General features: G+C 46.2%; 1 protein-coding gene across 8 annotated transcripts in view; it reads left to right on the plus strand.

Moving 5' to 3' along the window:
* The window catches only part of FOXN3 (forkhead box N3), a 403,349-nt gene that overhangs the window by 370,980 nt on the left and 12,974 nt on the right, over nt 1–19,395 (plus strand). For 6 of the 8 annotated variants that reach the window (XM_079129282.1, XM_079129283.1, XM_079129284.1 and 3 more), the window contains 2 exons: nt 2,474–2,539; nt 11,877–11,982. In XM_079129282.1, coding sequence (XP_078985408.1) covers nt 2,474–2,539; nt 11,877–11,982 — 172 coding nt within the window. The remainder of the gene's footprint in view (nt 1–2,473; nt 2,540–11,876; nt 11,983–19,395) is intronic. The other 2 variants (XM_079129288.1, XM_079129289.1) reach the window with 2 other exon arrangements.

Genomic DNA, 19,395 nt, shown 5'->3' on the forward strand with positions numbered 1-19,395 from the left:
GCGTGCGTGATCACACACCACATGCAATTCTTGTTTGCCAATTTGTGTGCCAGGATGTCCCAGGGGAGATTCCCATGGCTTGCCCTCCTTCCACTCTCTGCATCAGGCTTCCTAGGACTTGGGTCTTTCAGAGGAGAAGGTGGGGTCATAGGAAAGCACCATGAACGAGACCATGAGAAGACGGTGTGGTACACTCACCCAGAGTGCCTGGAGACTGGCCCAAGTATCATGGCGGCATCAGCTTTGTTCTCTGTGGAGCCATGGGGCGTGGCGAGTCCGGTTAGAAGGAAAGATGGAGCTTATCTCTCAGCAGCCTGTGCTTTGTGTGTCTGTTTGGCGTGGCTTGGGTGATATGGGCCACATAGGGGGTTGTGGTATGGGTCTGAGGGGCTCCCCGAGCTTCTGTTCTCCAGAAATCCTGTGTTGATAGTACTCTTCCTCGAAGCTTCTCTTTCTCTTTCTTTCATTGTGACATCTGTTAATCTGTGGCCCTCAGGCTTCCTCCCATGGTCCAGTGTGTTTTTGAAGAATACAGAGCTTTCATTTGCTAGCAAAATACATAGGAGAGGCTCCTGACTTCTCAATGCATTTCCTCTTAGCCAGGGAACTTCCTGGTCACCTGGGGAGGTGGGGCCATCTAGTCAAGCCAGTTGCAGGTCACCTGTCCCATTCGAATTCCCAGAGATGGCGCAGAACCATGGTTTGGTGAGAAGAAACACCTTGTTTTCTTGGCTCCTTCCTGAAGGGAGGAGGAGGAGGAAGAAGCCCAGAGCTTGTCCCTCACAGCTCATGGGCCAGCAACCCTGCTGAGAGTCTGAGTCCTGCTTCCTCAACTGGCCCTGTGGGGAGATGCAGGGAGGCCTGGGAGCAGGCCTGGCTCGGTGCTTTCCAGTTGGGCAGTCTCTCTGCATATGTGTATTGGGGGGGGTATTTTTAATCGGGAAGGCGACTGCTTTAGGAATTTCACCTTAGGAGTTGCCAACGAAGTTCGTTTACCTGTTTCTCACACAATATACTTATTAAAATAAACTTGTACTCCATTATGGAGTGTAACTAACAGGCCTCCTGCAGGCAGAGTTTTAAAAAGGCCCAGAGTCAAGTCCCTTTACTTCTCTTCGAGACTTTGTCTTCTGCAGCCAGCGTCATCCGTGTTATTAATCGCTCGTGGGGCTGTATACCGCATCGCATTCCTCCCTTGGAATTAAACTGCACATATAAAGTATGAAAAATGTACTTTTTAAAACAGTAAAAAAGTAATTTTCTCACATAATACCCAAAATAAAGTGCCATGGAGCCATTAGTAGTAAATTGAATTTTTTGGTATGTAATTTGTACAAAAACTGACAAGCGCGGACCCCCCCCTCCCACCCATCTCCCCCATCATTAGTCACTGGTTTAGCGGACACGGAGGCGGTAATCTGCAAGGGCAGGCATTTTGATGTCGACTTCAATTGCACACTTCATTTATTTGGACAGGGCACAGGCGGCAGCCTCTGTCACGGGGCATCACCGCACTATTAGCGAATTTCGCCCCAGGGCAGCTGGGACGCTGCGCTGGGGCAGATGTTCTTTTCAGCCTATTCAGTGACCGTTCTTGGGGGTTGTTTACTGTTGCCATGGTGACCTTCATTTCCATAGCAGCAGCGCTGCTGTTTCTCAGAGGAAAATGAATTTAGTTATAAAAGGATAATATTTTTCTCTGTCTCTGTGTAACCTGCCATCTGTCAACTGGTGGATTGGTAAGGATTCAGAACCCTATTAAGAATTATAGCAACGAAGTGAGGAGTATTTTTTTTTTTTTTTTTTTTTTGGCCCATATTAAAAGCAATAATAGATGTAGAAGCAAACACTGCACCTTCAACCTCAGAAGTTTACATTTTTCTTTGTAAGTGCCTTTTTTTAAATGCCTCTACCACCGCTGTCCACATACATAACCTGGTCAATTGTCCCTTGCATTCTGCTGACAAGTGGAAATGACCAAATGTCTTGTTTGTATCTCAGACGATGCCGGTGTACTTAACGCTTTCTCTTGATGCTGTGAGCTTTCCCCAGTTCCTAAAGATTCCCGTGGCTGAACTCCCATTGTCACCGACTCTCCTGCTCCTGCACTGCAGGGTAAGGGCTGAGGGAAGGCATAGATCAGCAGCTTAGAGGAACACACAGTGCAAATGACGGCATTCACAAAATGAGAAGAGACTGTTCTCCTCTGACGAGGGGGGACAACTACCAACATGCTCCATAAATCTCCTAGAATGCGTTTTCTTCCTCTCAAATCCAAATGGTAAGAAAGTCACCTTTGGGATAGCTCATCTAGTTCCCAGATTTCTTTTTTTTTTTTCCCCTGTAAACTGTAACTTGCAGGAGTGAACACACACACACACACACACACACACACACACACACACACACACACACACACACACACACACCGGCCCCGCTGTAAGTAATGTTATTTATTGGTTGATTTTTCCAGATCCTGACTTTGCTGCTGCCAGTGCCATGATGCTTTTGAATACTCCCCCTGAGATACAAGCAGGTTGTGAGTAGATATTTCTATAGCCTACAGCACCACAGCTTCTGAACTTGTCCTTCTCATTTATAGACCAGGCCACAGAAAGAACTAAAGCTGAAGCAGACCTTCCCTTGTAGCATCAATTTGTGAACTACAAAAGGGCATGATCACATGCATAAACATACAGACATGCAGCCTTGAACATGTGTGAATGAATGCACACGTGAGAAAGTTCTGATAGCATTTCAGGGCTTACAACATGGGGAAAGAAAAGCAGGCCCATTTTGAGTGCCAGTGGAGAGACCTTCCTTTTCTTCTACAGGAATTATTCCTGCGAGTTTGTAGGAGATGCTCTGTAAGGACAGTTTAACTAGGTTGATGCTAAGCAATACACATTTTTAGACATTCTTTTCTGGGACTTCATTAATGCCAGGCTGCCATTTTGAAAAGTCTGGCCTATCCAGTCTTGGACTAGCCTTGAAAATGGAGCCATGAGACCTCCTTGGTTTAGCTAAGCAGGGCTCCTGTCTTTACCTTCTATTGGCCATTGAGCATGGTCAAGTTTGAGACAACTCTTTTCCTCACTTGGACTTCGCTTCTACCTACCACCCCGATGTTTTTCTTATCTTTGAAGCTGGACTGCCAACTTTTGGAAGTCTCCTTCCATGAAAAATGACCTTAAGTGAAGATATCTGCCCCTTCCTCCTCCTGGCTTGGGATGTTTACCCCATGCCACACCCAGCAGACAGATCTGGTCACTAGAGTCTACCCAGCTTGCCGTCAGGACCTGTCTCATTCCTGTAGTGGGGCATTCTGCCTTCTTAGGGCCTCATGGCCCTCTGAGCAACAGGAATGCCCCACCTTTAGAGGATAGTCTTGTCCTCAAGAATGCACCCATCTCCAAGCCCTCAACAGATGTCATCTTGGACCAGTGCAGAGACCCAAACCATCTTTCATAGCTTCCACTTCTCCCAGCCTTCCTGACAGCTTTAGGAAATTAGACTCTGTTCTTCTTTATTCCTTTTTAAAGATCCAAGAGATGCAGCCAGGCATTCTCAGAGAGACCTGGTCTTCTCCTGGGGTCACCCTTCCCTGCTCCTAATGGTGCAGAACTCTCCTTCTTCCACTGCTAAATCAGACTGCCTGCATTCCTGTCCCTCTGACCAGCAGACACCACTTCTAAGCAGATGTCTAAATGACGTACTTTAGCAGTTCTCCTGGAACTGGCTTTTAAATGATGTTTTATGTTTCGGAGAAGTATATGCTTAAAAACTTCCATTATGGGCTGGAGATATAGTTCAGTTGGTAGAGTGCTTGCCTTGTAAGCACTAAGGCCCTCGGTTCAAATCCTCAGCACCACCCAAAAAAAGAAAAAAAAACCTCCATTATTAGATGGCACTGTAGAAAAAGTACAGCCCAGATTGTAATCAGGTTACAGGCTGAAATGGTTTCTAAAAGCAAGTTGCATAACCCATCCTGCTGGAAACACTGATTTCATCAGAACCAGTGTAAGATTGAGGCCCCTTCCCCGAGCACCCAGCCTCTGTACCAAGTGATCATTACTTTAAAAATAAACACTTCTGATGAGCTGCCTGCTGGGAGTAAGAGGTACAATGGAGATTCTGGAAAAGGCCGTGGGATTGAGGGATCCACAGATCCTCAGCATCTTCTGTGAAAGGCCAGTATTACTGGATTTGTGACTGCAGGTACCTCTCCATAACCCTCCAACTACATGATTCTGTTTGCAGGGTATCCATAGTCCTCTTTGTGTTGGAATGCTGAATTTGATTTTTAAAGGCTTAGCATTCCTGTTTTGAAGATGTAGGAGCATTTTTAGGAGGCTTTCTTAGAAAGCCTTGGCTGTTATCACTGTATGAGAAGTTCATCCACAGCCTTAAGGAAGGCCCAGGCCATGTGGGGGTTCAAGGCCCTAGAAGGGAAGAACCAGGATGCCTGCAGAGGTCCTAGTGAGCGACCCTCTGCAGGAGCTGCTCAGAAGTAGACATGAAGACTGGGGAGAGGTAGGGACTCCGTCCTTGTGTTCGTGATCCCATCTGACCTTTAGGAGGTCAAGGGCAGATGGGTAGGAAAGCCCTTAGAGATAGGAGCTATTACTCTGCAGGAGGGGAGTGAAGAGGCATCAAGAAAGCCAGGTGGCCCCTCCTCGACCTCTGCTGGACACAGCCAGAGGTAACTGTCTTCAGCAGTTGGCCGCAGCTTTGAGCCAGCTCTTCCTCGCCCACCCCCACCCCCGCCTCCCCTTGCCTTGGCTGCCTCGTGTATCTTGCCTTGAGGTTTGGGGCAGTCTTTGCCTCCTAAAGGAGAAGCGCGACAGAGCTAGAACAATTAAGCCTCTGTTCCCTGCCCTGCCAGTGTCATCCCAGGCCTAGAAAAAGTGAGGCGTGATTCCTGGGCAAAGTGTATAAAGTCAGTGGCCAGCCACGTGGGCGTGTGGCGGCGGCCTGCATAGAGGCCTCGCTGGGGCTCAGGACTCCTGCCAGTGCCCACAACTGGGGAGCGTGGCCCTGAGAGCTCCCCGTATTCCCTGCCTGCCCAGAACCTGCCTGGATCCCCTGGGACCGCAGCGTGGCAGGACTCTGTTTATAGAGCCTCCTGAGGCAGGGCTATTTATAGACCCCATTTTCACCTCTCAGGCTGCTTGAGGCCCCTGTCCGAGTGGGAGCTACCCACACGGTGTCTGTGCTGTTCCTTCCCAGCTGTTAGAGGCTGGTCTAGGCGGCTGGAAGGTGTTTCCTTTGTCATCACTTGTTGTAGCCACTCAGCTTCAGGTCACCAGATGGCAGCCACTTAGATCTTTCCCTCTGCTCCTTCCCTCGTTCAGCATCTGCAGAGCCAGCTCTGGCAGATTGGCCACCGTCCAGGGTCTGAGGCTGACCAGGTCGTACAAAGGAAGCCACTCAAGACGCTGGTGATAACCCCAGTCTGTGCAAGCTTCTTTCTCCTGCGGGGGTCCACACTGCCCAGGGAGCCTCACGCACCCACACTGCTTGGGCTGAAGTCCCTGAGGGCCCCACCACCTCTCACTTGAGTCGGATGCTTCCCTTTCAGTAAGGCAGCAGAGTGTCACTGATAAAAACCTCGGGCTCTAACAGGTTGTCCCCTGGCAGCACCCACGGTGCATGTGACATTAGCCTTCCAGACTTTACCCATTTGCAGCGTGGGACACATTCTGTACGGGGAGCCCTCATGTCCCACGTGCTCCCTGGGAGGCTACTTCTAGCAGTCAGTGCGGGGCCTGGCTGGTTCATTGTGCTCTGAGCTCTGGATTATGCTTTGAGTCAAATCCACCCACCTACCCCACCTGCCCCCAGAAGTGACCATGTAGACTAATTTCAGCTTCTGGCATCTCCTTAAGCACCTGCTTGCAGCTCTCCTGTGACAACCCTGTGAGTCATCTTGAACCCCCGTGGAGGAATTGTTATTAAGTAGGAGAAGCCAGATCACCGTTACTCATCTTCAAAGACTTATATAATCCCCAGCTGGAACTTTGCCAGAGATGAACTCTAGATAATAAACAAATCAGCAAAATGACAGGGGGGGGGGGGGGGGGCCGGGTTGTGTACCCCTCCTGGCACTGGGGTGCAGCACAGGAAAAGCAACCAGGAAACAGACCATGTCCTGCCACTGCAGCCACCCCCGCCCCCACTCCCCTGCCTGCTTCCAAGCCAGAGGGTAGGAAGGGCACCTTTAGGAAAGGGACGGATTATAGGAGTCACCTGCTGCTCAGCTTATGGCCTCTGCCAGAGCTAGCCAGGGCTGCTCTCCAAAGGCAGCCATAGGAACTCCTACGTTAATTTTAGAAGTTGTGAAAAATGAAGGAAGCTCTGAATCAAGAGGGGAGTTAGGGAAGTGTTGAGGGGTGACATCGTGACCTGGGAAGTTTGTCTTGTGCCTCAGACTTTTTTTTAAGATTCCCAAGATTGCATTATCACATTAGATCATTACATCTAATGTAATGTAATGTAATGAGCGGTACTGCTTGATTTGGCTGTTGTTATGTCTGCGTGTTGCTTTCTTGCCAAAGTCAGAACATTTAGAGTCACTCTGTAACTTCAGAGACTGTGGTTGGCCAGTGGGTATTGGGACACCAGAGTCCTAAAGTCCTAGGCATCTGATCACAGCAACTGAGGGCCCTGAACCTATCTAACTTGCCTATAACGATGCAGACTGAACAAGTCCTCTGCTAGTGAGACCTCAGTCAGCAGGAAGCTGATTTCAAATGTGTGTTTCCTTAAGTCTTTGACCCACCTGGAGTTTTGAGGGTGTTGGCCTTGAAGTATCTTGATAGGCTTTGAGAAAAATAGCGAAAGGAAGAGGAGAGCAGGTGCTGGTAGACCAAGGACTGAAACAGACGCGGGTTCCTGCTGAGTCCCATCACCTGCAGGGTGAGGAGCGGTGAGTCTCAGGACGCCTTTCCCAGGGGAACCACTTCAGGACTGACTCCATGGGTTCTTCAGAGCCACGTTCTTGACACTCGGGGACGGGGACAGAAAGGAGAAGAAACAGGGGAACAGTTAAGTGTCACCGCCGGCTTCTGGCAGCTAGTGAGCAAACACAGACACATCTGCCATCTCGACATGGAGAGGGCTGCCAAGGAGGGGCTGAGGACCGCCAGCACTGAGAGGCAGCAGGCCATCGCAGCCCATCCGAAAACAAGCCCCGGACCCGGCGGATGAGCCAGCCGACACGCAGCAGTCTGTGGGGCTCAGGAAATGGCTCAGGAGCCCCTCTTCCATGAGAGTCCTGGGAGGCAAATGCAGTTTGTTAATTGGGAAGACATATGAGTGGGCGAACGTGTCGTCAGGGCTAACGACAAAGAAAGTAATAGAGAGAGGCTCCCGTGGACATCCGGACACCCGTATAAATGATTAATAAGAGAGGTGCCGTGGGAAGGTGGAAGGATAGTGAGACGACGGCAGAGATGTCTGGGAGCGTGCACAGGCCACCAAGTTGAGCAGTTCACCTACTGTCCTTGATTCAGTCTCCAGAACGTGTTTATGTCTGCTTTACTGATCAGGAAACGGGCACAGAGAGGTGAAGGTGTGAGCCCAAAGCCACAGAGCTGATGGTGCGGCAGTCTTTGAACCGAGTCTGTGCTGCTCAGAGCCCCTCCTTGTAGTCATTGTCATATACCTCCCTGTCACCTCCCCCCAAAGTGGCCACAACAGGGAGCATCCAGTGTGCCTGGTCTCCAGCAGGTGCTGGTGGGGACTGGCTTCCTTCCCACTCCTGCCTGCTGGGTGCCCCTGGCGGATAAAGGTTCTGGGCATTTGGGCAAAGGACTGTGAGCATGGAGCACCGTCCCCCGAGCTGCTTCTCTTCTTGGACTGGCCATGCCAGAATGAAGAAGCATGCGTTCTCTGACTTCCGGTGGCTCTCTTCCTGATCCAGGGCTCCCTGGTCTTTTCCGGTTTTAGGTGTTGCGGGTGTTTGCTCTGCAGGGGTGACCAGGGAGCAGAAGCCTTGCAAGAGTGGTTGTTGCTCTTCTGGCCACTCTGTCACCAGGAAGACCGCTGCGTCCCCCGCACCTTGGTCTGCCTTTTGTCTCACTCTTGGTGGGTTTTCAGCTCCCCCGAAATGGAGAGAGCACAGGATCTCAGGATTCCTCTGAGGATGGTGAAGGTGTCAGCGATGACGATAGTGTCATGGTAGCTCACGTGCATTTTCTAAACACGAGGCCTTTGTTAGCTCGGTTCTGTCTCCCAGTACCCTGAAAGGCACACGTCATTTTTTGTGTCTCCGCTTACTTAAGGAGTCGACATGCTTTTCAGAGGACCCGTCAGTAGCCGACAGGTGGGAAGCAGACTTGGGTTGGTTTGACACCAGAGTCAGGCTCCATTAAGCGGTTTTCCCAGTACCTGTGGGATAAAATTCAAATGCATCTCTTTCCTTCTCGGATTACATGCTGTAACAAAATAACTTCATTCCTATGCAGACTGTGCATTTTAAGATCATTTCCAGGTCTTTATATGCACTGCCTCTTTGCCTTGGATTCCTACATAGATGGCACTTCCTACAGAAAGCCTTCCCCAACACCCCTTAGTGTGGGTTAGGTGTCTCCAGCCCCACTGCCCTAGAAGCTGCCCTACTGTGTTTTCATTGCCTCTTTAATTCTCTCTCTCCCACTTAACTGTAGTTACCCTATGTCCTAACACACAGGAAGATACTTGATAAGCATTTTAATTAATTGATACAATCTGTATATGGGACTATAATCATTTTTACTCATAAGGGTTACCATCCATGGTACAGATTTTTCAATATTTAAGTTATTTATCCACATATCCCATTATATCAGGTTCATTTGCTACTCTGCATGATATCCCTAGTAACAGATACATTGTGGCAGAATTACACTCACCCCATGGTTATCTGACCATTTCTAGAGAATCCCATTCAGCAAAATAATTGAAACCCTCTCCCACCATCCCCCAGACAGGCCAACAAGAAGCCTATCTTTTGTAGACTGAAGCCCCTACCTGCAAACCCGGAGTTCTCCTGGTCTTTTGCATCTGTCTGTCTTTGAGAATTATGGATATTTTTCTCCTACATTTTCTTCTAGAAGTATTGTAGTTTTAGTTCTTAGGTTTAACTCTATGATCCATTTCTAATGAACTTTCAGATGTGGTATTGAGATGAGGGTCAAGGTTAGTTTTTTCCAGATGGATTTCCCAGCTCCCGTTGCTCCAACTCTCTCCGTTCCCCTGCTGTGTTGTCTCCATACTTTTGTCAAAAATCAGTTGAGCACACATGTTTGGATCTGTCCCTGGGTTCCATTTAGTTCCCTTGGTCTGTATGTCTGTACTTCCTCAACATTACATGATTTTGGTTCCTGTAACTTCATAGGAAGTCCCAACCTAGATGCCCTTCAGCAGGTGAATGAATAAAGAAACTGTGGTACATATACACAATGGAATATTGTTCAGCCATAAAGAAGAATAATATTATGGCATTTGCAGATAAATGGATGGAATTGGAGAATATCATGCTAAGTGAAATAAAACAATCCCAAAAAAACCAAAAACTGAATGTTTTCCCTGATAAGTGGATGATGATATATATATATATATATATAATGGGGGTCAGGGGGTCGGGGGTGAGAGAAGAATGGAGGAACTTTAGATTACATAGAGGGAAATGGGGGGTATGAAAAATGGTGGAATGAGACAGACATCATGACCCTATGTACATGTATGATTACACACATGGTATGAATCTACATCGTGCGCAACCGTAGAAATGAAATGATGGACCCCTTTTGTGTACAATGAATCCAAATGCAGTCTGTAAAAATTTTGAAAAAAGAAAAGAATTCAAAGGAAAAACAGATATCAGATGATATAAATTTTAGACATTTTTCCTTACAGAGACCTTGTCAGCTAATCAAGATATAACTAACTGTGCACCACATTGTTGCAGCTCTATGCTTTTAGGAGATGTGGTCAATCTCCTGCCCCAGGTGACCTCATCTGTCATCTGAGATCAGGCTGCTCACTAAGATGGTTTGAGTTCCTGGTCTGGTTCCACCTGTTCTCACAATTAGTTATGGAAAGACACTGGGGACATTCCGGGGCCTACTTGGTGTTGATAGTCCTGACTTTGGCAAGAATTCCAGTTTCATTTCCCATCTTGCCTTGCGTAAGACCTAGTAATAAGAATCTTACACAAACCTGGAAGAGAAAGGGCAAAAACTATTAGCGAAAAACTACAAAATGCCCAAGAAATCTGTAGTCTATATGATTATCCTGTACACAACAGTGAGCATCCACCTTACATAAAGGACCTTTAACGCTTTGGAATGTTTCTGGGAACATTCTCAGAGAACTAAACATCTTGTAAGTGAAACATACATACAGGCAATTTGCTTTATAAAAGTATTTATTGTATATAAATAATATGCTGGCTTTAAGTCCAGACTGGTTTTCACTTTTGAATGTATAATTTGCTAGTCTTTTCTGTGGTCTGTGTAAAAGTTCTCGCTTCCGTATGACACTGTGCCAGGGACCTGGGGGCAGAAGGGGTCTTGAGGAGAATGCTGTTTCAAGAAGCAAACGGAGATTTGGGGAGTTGTACAAAGTCACACAGGAAGAACTCAGGGCCAGGAACAGTGGCAGACACCTGTAATCCCAGGGACTCAAGCTGATGCAGGAGGATCTCAAGTTCAGACCATCCTCAGCAACTTAACAAGGCCCTAAGCAACTTAGCGAAACCCTATCTCAAAATAAAAAATGAAGAAAACTGAATGGGGATGGAGCTTCATGGAAAAGGGCCCTGAGTTTAGTCCCCACGACGAAAACAAAAACTAAACCAAGATGAACCCCAGGGCTCTCCCCGCGCACTTCTCTCCTGGCCCCATTGACTCATGGAAGGTCGCTGGTAGATGTAGAAAGAGACAGAAGATGAAATGGCTCTTTGGAAGGTCAAAAAAGGTCAGCTGTCCCTGTCGTTCCCCTGTTACGTAAATCCCAGACAAAATTCCGGTGGGTGGGAAGCCACACTGAATTTGTGTGGGAAACTGACAGGGTCTGATGGTTGCTGGCAAATTGGTTTAGATTTAGGCTTAGGGTCAGGGTCAGGGTCAGGGTTAGGGTTAGGCTTAGGGTCAGGGTCAGGGTTAGGCTTAGGCTTAGGGTCAGGGTCAGGGTCAGGGTTAAGGTTGCTCTGGGGATCAGTGGGTTTAAAACACAGCGGAGTGCTCAGGGAACTCTCAGATTTACTTGGGGAAGCTTTGGGGAAGAAGTGCGGTTCTCCAAAGCAGTCCCTGCGTGACTCAGACAGGAGCCGGAGCCTGCAGGGACCCTTCCCTCCCATTCACTCTTAGGCGGGGTCTTTCCTCAGGTGACCAGGTTGTTGTGTGGGTGGGCTCTTCGGGAGCGTTTGGAAAATCCTCTGCTGTTACTCCTGGCTGTACTTTGGCCTTGTTGGATGAAGGACAGATAGGAAGATGTTCTCAACTCCTGGCCGTGACCAGAGGAGCATGAGGAAATGCATTTGTCGGGTCACCTCCTGTCCGGCTGTGTCAGAGTTTCTGAGATGTCCTTACAGTCTGACCAAAAATAAGAGGTTATATTTAACAAGTGCAAGAAAATGATATTTGAAACCCATTTTTTAAAAACTCACTTTTTTTTAACCTAGGCAACAGTAATTCGTTTGTAAGCTGTTGGTTTGACTTAGTTGACCAAGTTAACTTTCTATCTTGCTGTCTTGTTCATTGAGTATATTTTTCCATGTCTTTTCTCTCTTTCTCTCTCTCTCTCTTCTCGTATCCAACATTTCTGACTTAAAACAGAAATCTTCACAGCTGGATTCATGCGTGGTCTCTCTTTCCTTTCTGCTTTTCCAGTTCCTCCAGGAGTGATACAGAATGGAGCGCGGGTTCTGAGCCGAGGGCTGTTTCCTGGTGTCCGGCCATTGCCCATCACTCCCATTGGGATGACGGCAGCCATGAGGTAAGGGAGGGGCTTGGTGGCCAGGGCCACCCCAGCGGTGGGCTGGGGGTATCACTTAGCCCCATGTGGCCCCCACAGAGGAGGCAGAAGACCAGCCTCTAGCCAGCGAAGACAAACCTAGTTGGAATGTTCAACAAAGTCAAAGCCACCTCCAGTGCCCTGGTCTAAATGCCAGGTTTTTCTTGGGCCATCAGGTGATCCTGGTTTCTCTGCAGATGAGGAGATGCAGACAGGTCACAGTAAGGTTTTTTTTATTCTGAGGAAGCAGGTAGGGTGAGCAGGAGGAAAGGGTGCATGGGTTATTCATTAGATTATAGGCTGATGGGGCCACTCTGGACCTAGCCCTGTCACTTCCCTGGCCTGTGGCTCTGGGCTCATACCCCGTCCTCCTCAACCTCTAGGCAGGGGCTGCTATGAAACTCAGATGCAAAATCACATGTGAAATGCGCATTGGTAAGTGGTCTATAAATAGCAAGTTGCCTCATCTCCCTGTTTCCCAGAATCAGGTCAGTTGCCAGACCACATGCCAAACCAGTCTCCTTGGGAGATTCCATTCCTCTGCCTCCTCATCACCACTGACAGTCTGAAGGAAGGTCCACTGCTGGCCTAGACCTCAGCGCACCAGTGGGGTAGCCTCCGCCCATCTCTCCTGCCCATTCGTCAGACCAGTTTCCTTAAAAGTCCCTCCAGCTGTCTGCAGAAGCACCTCCTTGACTCCCACGTCGCCTTGACGTCCCCATTCCTCCCTTCTCCTTGAACCAAATGTGCACACCAAATGCGTGTGGAATTTCCCCGGAGTTTCTGTATAGATTTTCCCCCGCCTCCACATGACTCCTTGATGACACTTTCCCAAAAGTGACAAGCCAGCTTGGGACACATTTCTCCTTTCCTGTGACCCCGCTGGCCCCAGGCTTGGGTTGTGGCCCTTTGGTGTATGACCCTGTCTCTTCATAACTTCTCTGTGCCCCCTTCCGTCCGTCCTAGGTGGTTTCCTTGCTGGGGTGGGGAGTGGGTCTCGTCGGTTGACTGACGTCCCGTGGCTGGTTGTGACGGCTCTCTTGCACGGGCCTGTCTTTGAGCGCCATCCCTTTGCGGGTGCAGCCCTTCCCTTTCGCCTGCATTTAGGGATCAGGCCTGCACCTGAAGGCTTGCAGTGTGCTCTCCTGATGTCGCATGCCCCTAAGGAAACCGTCCCAGAGTCTTTTTAACAGGGCCTGGGGGAGAAGCAAGGTCAAACTCGGCTCGCACAGACCAGCCAGGTGGAGAGTCTCCGTAAGCTGTGTCTTTGAACTTTTGTAGCCACCAAGCTTGCTTTTACCAGGATGGACGACGTAGCTCAATCTTCAGGGCAGACTCTGGTTATGTGGGACCTGATAATGGGGGAAGTTGGTAGGAATTAGAATAGTGGTAGATCATAAGAGCACATGTCATTTCTACTAGCCTGACAGGGGGCTGTCTTCTAAAATTACCGGGGATGGTACTTTTCCTTACACGTCTGCCTGGCTCACCTCCTAGTTTACCTTTTTGGTTGAGAAGACTTATTGCATGAAATAACACTGTATTTTCATTAGCAGATTCTAAAATATGATCTTGACCCTTCTTCAAGTACCTTCAAGAATAGCTTTTGCTGTGAGTCAGCCATTCCTTCTAGAAGGGCACAGGGGAGCCAGGCAGACTCCAGGGGAGCCTTCAACGGGACCTGCCTCTTAATTTCAATTATTACCCTCCTGGTATATATTACTGTAAATTTGGCTGATTAGTCCCCTCTAGAGGTATTATTTTAAATACTGATGGTTTTCGCCCTGGTTATGTTCTGTTGAGAATAAACTCTGCAGCCAATGATATCTTGTTTCTATTCAAAGAGCTGCCTCTCGGCCAGGTGTGGTGGCTCATGCCTGTAATCCCGGCTACTGGGGAGGCTCAGGCAGGAGGATCACAAGTTCGAGGCCGTCTCCATGGCTCCTCTGTTAGTGGAGCCAGCCTGGAAGCTGATGGTCAAGCCAAATGTGGCTTATACAGCCGCAGCCCAAGAATTTAAATGACTGTAGAAGGGGGGCTGAGTGACAATAGCCTTAGAAGTGGCACAGTTTGCTCAGTGTCTGTCCTAGAAGCATTCATAGTCTAATTAAAAGAGTGGCCTTCCTGAGCATCATAGGAGTTGGAGCACAAATCATTTTGGTAAATATGCAACTATGATTTGGAAGGAAAAAAAACCAACAAACCAAACAAACAAAAAAAAACACTAGACAAGTTTCCATTTCGGTAAATAGAGATAGCCAGGAAAGCAAGTCGTCGTTCCTGAGCGCAGGACTTGTCTCCATATCAGTTCCACCTTGCCCCTTAGTTTTAAGGGAAATCACAGGAGCGGGTAGAAAAGTTCTATAAGATCGGAGACCTTGTTTGTGGTATCGCCCCCTTTTTATAAGGTAAAAAATAGTACAGAGATTGCTTTCAGGAAAATGAGCAGAAACCCAGCCATGTGGCATTAGGGGGGTTCTTGTTTTGTATTTTTCTCGGCCACTGTAATTTTTAAATTTTTGAGTTTGACCACATATCTGTCAAACCTAAATGCAGCTGAGGATGAGGGGAAAGCAGTCCTGTGGAGAGGAGAAGGGCCCGACCATCATCTGCCGGATGGCATGGAGTTGCGTGCCTGGGGATTCCTGCCGCTGGGTTCTCGTGTTTCCAGGGAGGGAGAGCCATTAGCACCCACTCAAGACCAATTTCCTCCTCTCCTTTGTGTGTAGTTTTTCTGTGTGCGTCTAAGCACTTCTCCTTAAGTGAAAATATTTGTCTTTCAGGGATTTTCCCCCCTCTGCTGAGTGGCAAAGGCCATGTTTGTTTGCCTTAACTCTGGAAACTGTTATTGACATAGATGAAGTGTTACTTTTATTAGCTGATCATTACACAGCTTGTATTTGCTGGGTTCCTTTGCATATAATTATGATGTGAAATCTCCTCGTAAGAGTATCTGTCAATAGTGTAATTGACTTTATTTAGCATGTTGACTCTTTGCTCAATAACCTCAGAGATTGGCCCATCCTTAGACATTGGAAACCTGCTTATTTTTAAATTTGTCTGGGCATAGAGTGCTCAAGATACATCAGCCTTAAAATAACTGCTTGCACGTCTTGGAGTTTTATGGCAATGTCTTCTGCTGCTGTCCCAGTGAAGCTGTTGATCCTGCAGAGACTGTTGAGTTCAGTAAATGAAGAACAGACGCTGGCCTTTTTGGACAAAGGAGCCCAGATTTCTTTCATCCATAGTTTTGTGGGGGCCATAGCTACTCATCTGGATCTGGACCGTCTTGCTGGGTCCTTATTCTGTAGCTTTGAGTCTGTAGGAGAGCCTTGTGGCTTTTTTTTTTTTTTTTTTTTTTTTTTTTTTTTTTAATATTTTTTTGTTTTCGGTGGACACCACATTTATTTATTTATTTTTTTTATGTGGTGCTGAGGATCGAACCCAGGGCCTCACACATGCTAGGCAAGTGCTCTACCACTAAGCCACAACCCCAGCCCCGCCTTGTGGCTTTTTGAAAAGTGAGATCTGTCCTATAAATCCAGGCTGCAGCATTTTATAAAAAGGTAAGAAAGTTCCATTTAATCACCATGGAAGGCTGCTTAATTCTATTTGGAACTCAGGTGAAAACTGAACTTCCCATGGAACATGAACCAAGTCGGCCGTATATGGTCCTGTTGCAAAACATTCGTTCTTCAGGTCATGTCAAAATGGAATCCTCAAGCAAACCCATCTCTCTGCCTGCAATCTTGCTCGTCTTCCCCCCTTGAGAAGATGCTCACAGCAGGAGTGGAGGGAGCTGGCAACTGTCCGTGTTAAGATCGGGTTGTAGTTTGATTTATGGAACTTTAGGGGAAATTTGACACCAATCTTTTCCTGCATCGTGTTGTATTTTATTTTGTTTGGTTTTCAAACAAAAACCTTGGTCTTCTGGAATCAGCATTTGAAGGAGGTTACGGAAGTCAGTATTATGCTTTGGTAGGAGAGGAGAAAACAGTGAAGGCTAGGCGTAAGCAAAAAGGAGAGCAGAGCCCCAGTTCCACGGAGCAGGCCCCACGTGTCCCTGTGGCGCCCCTTCTCAGCAGAAGTCTTTGGTTTTGATTTTTGGTCCAGAAATCTTAACAGTGAGCAGCACATTGAGTGGAATGAGATCGTTCTTTTAGAGTTGCTGCTCATACTGCAGACTGGTGGCTTTGGGTAAGTCCTGTGTTTCTTTCCTTGTCATATCTGAAGGTCCTGGGTGGTGCACCTCTAAGACACTGTGTGGAGGAGAGTTTTAGGACCATCCCTTTTTCTTCTGTGATCTCTTGTACAAAAGAAATCACTTTTATATTAATGGTTCAGGGAGGCAATTAGTAGCTTGTGAGAGAAAAGTATGATCATGGACTTCATGGAATTGTGGACTTTTTCCAGGAAGGGCTGGCCACCTGGCCCCTGGACCTCTTCACTTTGCTGCGGTGCATCCCCCAGATTGCAGAACTCTAGGACTAGAAGGAGTCTTGACCCTCATCTTTATTTGATAGCTGAGGCACAGGTGGAATTAGACTGGATTTTATGGAGAATGCAGGGCACGACTATAAACTCACAAATTAAAATGACCTAAATGACGTCCCTCTCCTAGGTAGAATTTGATGCCTGGTAAGAAGTAATTTTACATGCAGTTTTTTTGTTTGTTTGTTTGTTTGTTTTTTGTGGTGCTGGGGATTGAACCCAGGGTCTTGTGCTTGCAAGGCAAGCACTCTACCAACTGAGCTATATCCCCAGCCTACATGCAGTTTTTATTAAATAATTTTCTGCTTGTTTTTCCTTAGTATCTTCCATCATTCTCCATAGGTTAATATTCCTCTCCATTCTGGAGACTCATTTCTTTTTAAAACACTTTTTATATGATATTTGATTCACCCACAAGATTATGGGAAACATAAGAGATACTAAGTATATAAGATACTTATGAAGCCACCACCCACTGTTTAAAAAGAAAAACATGACTGACACCTTTGTCTCCCCTGAAAGGTAACCCCAACCCCAAGTTTTGTATTTACTGTTCCCAGGCTTTCAAAAGCATTTTTTATTATTTTTGATTTCCATAAACAAAATATTTGTTTAGTTTTGCTTGGTCCTGAGTTTTTTAAATAATCAAAATAATACACTCATTATTAAATGTTTTGTTGAATGTGGCTCTAATCGAATCTTTTATACTGCTGTATAATATTCCATTTTGTGACTATGCCACAATTAACACACACACAAAAAAAGTATACTGGAACAGTTAGAGTATTACAAGCACTTCTCCTGCAGAAATTCTTGTACATGTCTCCAGATTTATTTAAGATGTCTGGGAGTGAAAATTCTGGTTTGTAAGGTATCTACACTTTCAACTTTAGAAGGTGAGGTCAAATGGTTTCTGAAGTGCTTGTACCCATTTATACTCCCACCAGCTGAATGTGATAGTCCCTACCCCTGTCCATCTTCACGCCCGTTTAGAATTGTCATACTTCATAATGTCAACCAATGTAGTGTTGTATATTGGCATTTCATTATGCTTTAATCCATGTTTCCCTTTTTCTAAAGATGTGGCACTGTTTGACATAGACTTAATTCGAATGTCTTCTATGGATTCCCGTTTCTACATTTTGCTCGTTTTCCTATTGAGTTGTCCCCCTCACCCCCACTTTGTAGGAGACCTTTTTATAATCTGGACTTGTCCTTTATTGACTACATGTGTTGCAGATTTTCTGTTTGTGGATGGTCATTTCACTATAATAATGTCTTTTGATGAATGGAAGCTCTTCATTAAATGCTTATTAATCACACCTAACCATTTTCTTCATAAAATCCAGTGTCTTAACTTTGAAAAGTCTCTCCTTACTCTGGTCATCTTGTTGCCACTAGTTGTTTGTTTATTTTTTTTTTTAATGATTTCAGGTTTTTTCCTTTCACATTTAAATCTGAAATTCTTCTTCTGTGATAGGAAATAGTCTTCTGATTGTTATTATTACCTGAATCTGGAACCCACCTGGAGTCAGTGATACATTTGCATCTTTTCCAGGTGGGTAGTCAGGGATCCGGCATCATTTATTAGGTAGCGCCTCCCCCCCGCAACCCCCCACGGATGGCAGGTGCCAGCTGCGCTAGGTATTGGGATCTCTGTGTGTGTGTGTGTGTGTGTGTGTTCGTGTGTTCACGGGGACTCTTGGTCCTGTTTCAACTTCGTCGTCTTCTGGGGCAGTTCCTCCCTGTTGCCGTCACTCTCTCTGGTAAGCCTTAGGGTTGGGAGCCCAGGTCTCTGACCCATTTTCCTTTGTTAAGTGACTTGGCCATTCTTGGCCCTTGGGACTTGGATATAAGTTTTAGAATCGGCTTGATCAATAGGACAAGAAAATGCGAAAGTAGCAAAAGAAGAGAAAGTAGCTCCTCTTGTGATTTTTTACTAGAATTGTGTTGAACCTGTGGATCAGATTGTGGGGTTTTCTGCCCTAGTGGATCAGTCCTGGACGGGGGACCTCGGCACGTGTTGGAGTCCTCAGTGTCTCGCATTCCGGCTTTATGAATTTTTCCTTAAAGTTCTCATATGTCTTCGGTTAGATTTATTCTGCATAGTTTAAGTTCTTTATTTTTTCAGGCCGTTGTTAATCTTATGTACATATATGACGTGTTTTCTGTTTGCTGCTAATACTGGAAACGAAATGGTTTTCTCTTCACTGTTTTTTATTTCCTGCGATCTTGCTAAATAAATTATCTTAATGCCCGAATTCATACATTCTATACATAATGGTGGGCTTTTTTTTTTTTTTCTTTTTAATTCTTACTTCCCCCCCGCCCCCGGTCCTGTAGCACAGTCCAGGCCTCTGTATAGAAGTAATAATAATCAACATTTTTCTCTTTTCCTTATTTTAAAGGGAGCCACATTATTGACTTACAATCAATAGGGTATTTGTAATTGTTTTTTAGGAAATACATTTTATCATAATAAGCAAAGACTTCACTTAATCATATGTTTCATAATGGTCAATTATCAAATTTTTTGAAATATGTTTGCATCAACCAGGCGCAGTAGCACATACCTGTAATCCAGGGGTTCAGGAGGCTGAGGCAGGAGGATCACGAGTTCGAAGCCCAGCCTTGGCTACTTAGCAAAGCCCTAAGCAACTCAGCAAGACCCTGTCTCCAAATAAAATATGAAAAAGGGACCAGGGATGTGGCTCAGTGATTAAACCCTGGTACAAAAAAATAAATAAATAAAAAAGTTTTCATCATTTAAAATAACTATAATTTTTTTTTTTTTACTTTTGTTGAACATGATAAATTGCATTATGAACATTCCAGTTCTGAATAAAACTTGAATTTGTCAACCTATTTGCTTGCAATACATTATATTTTTTATATGTTCCTAGA

This window comes from Sciurus vulgaris (genome assembly GCF_902686455.1).
Source record: "Sciurus vulgaris genome assembly, chromosome: 2".
In the NCBI taxonomy this organism is placed as follows: domain Eukaryota; kingdom Metazoa; phylum Chordata; class Mammalia; order Rodentia; family Sciuridae; genus Sciurus; species Sciurus vulgaris.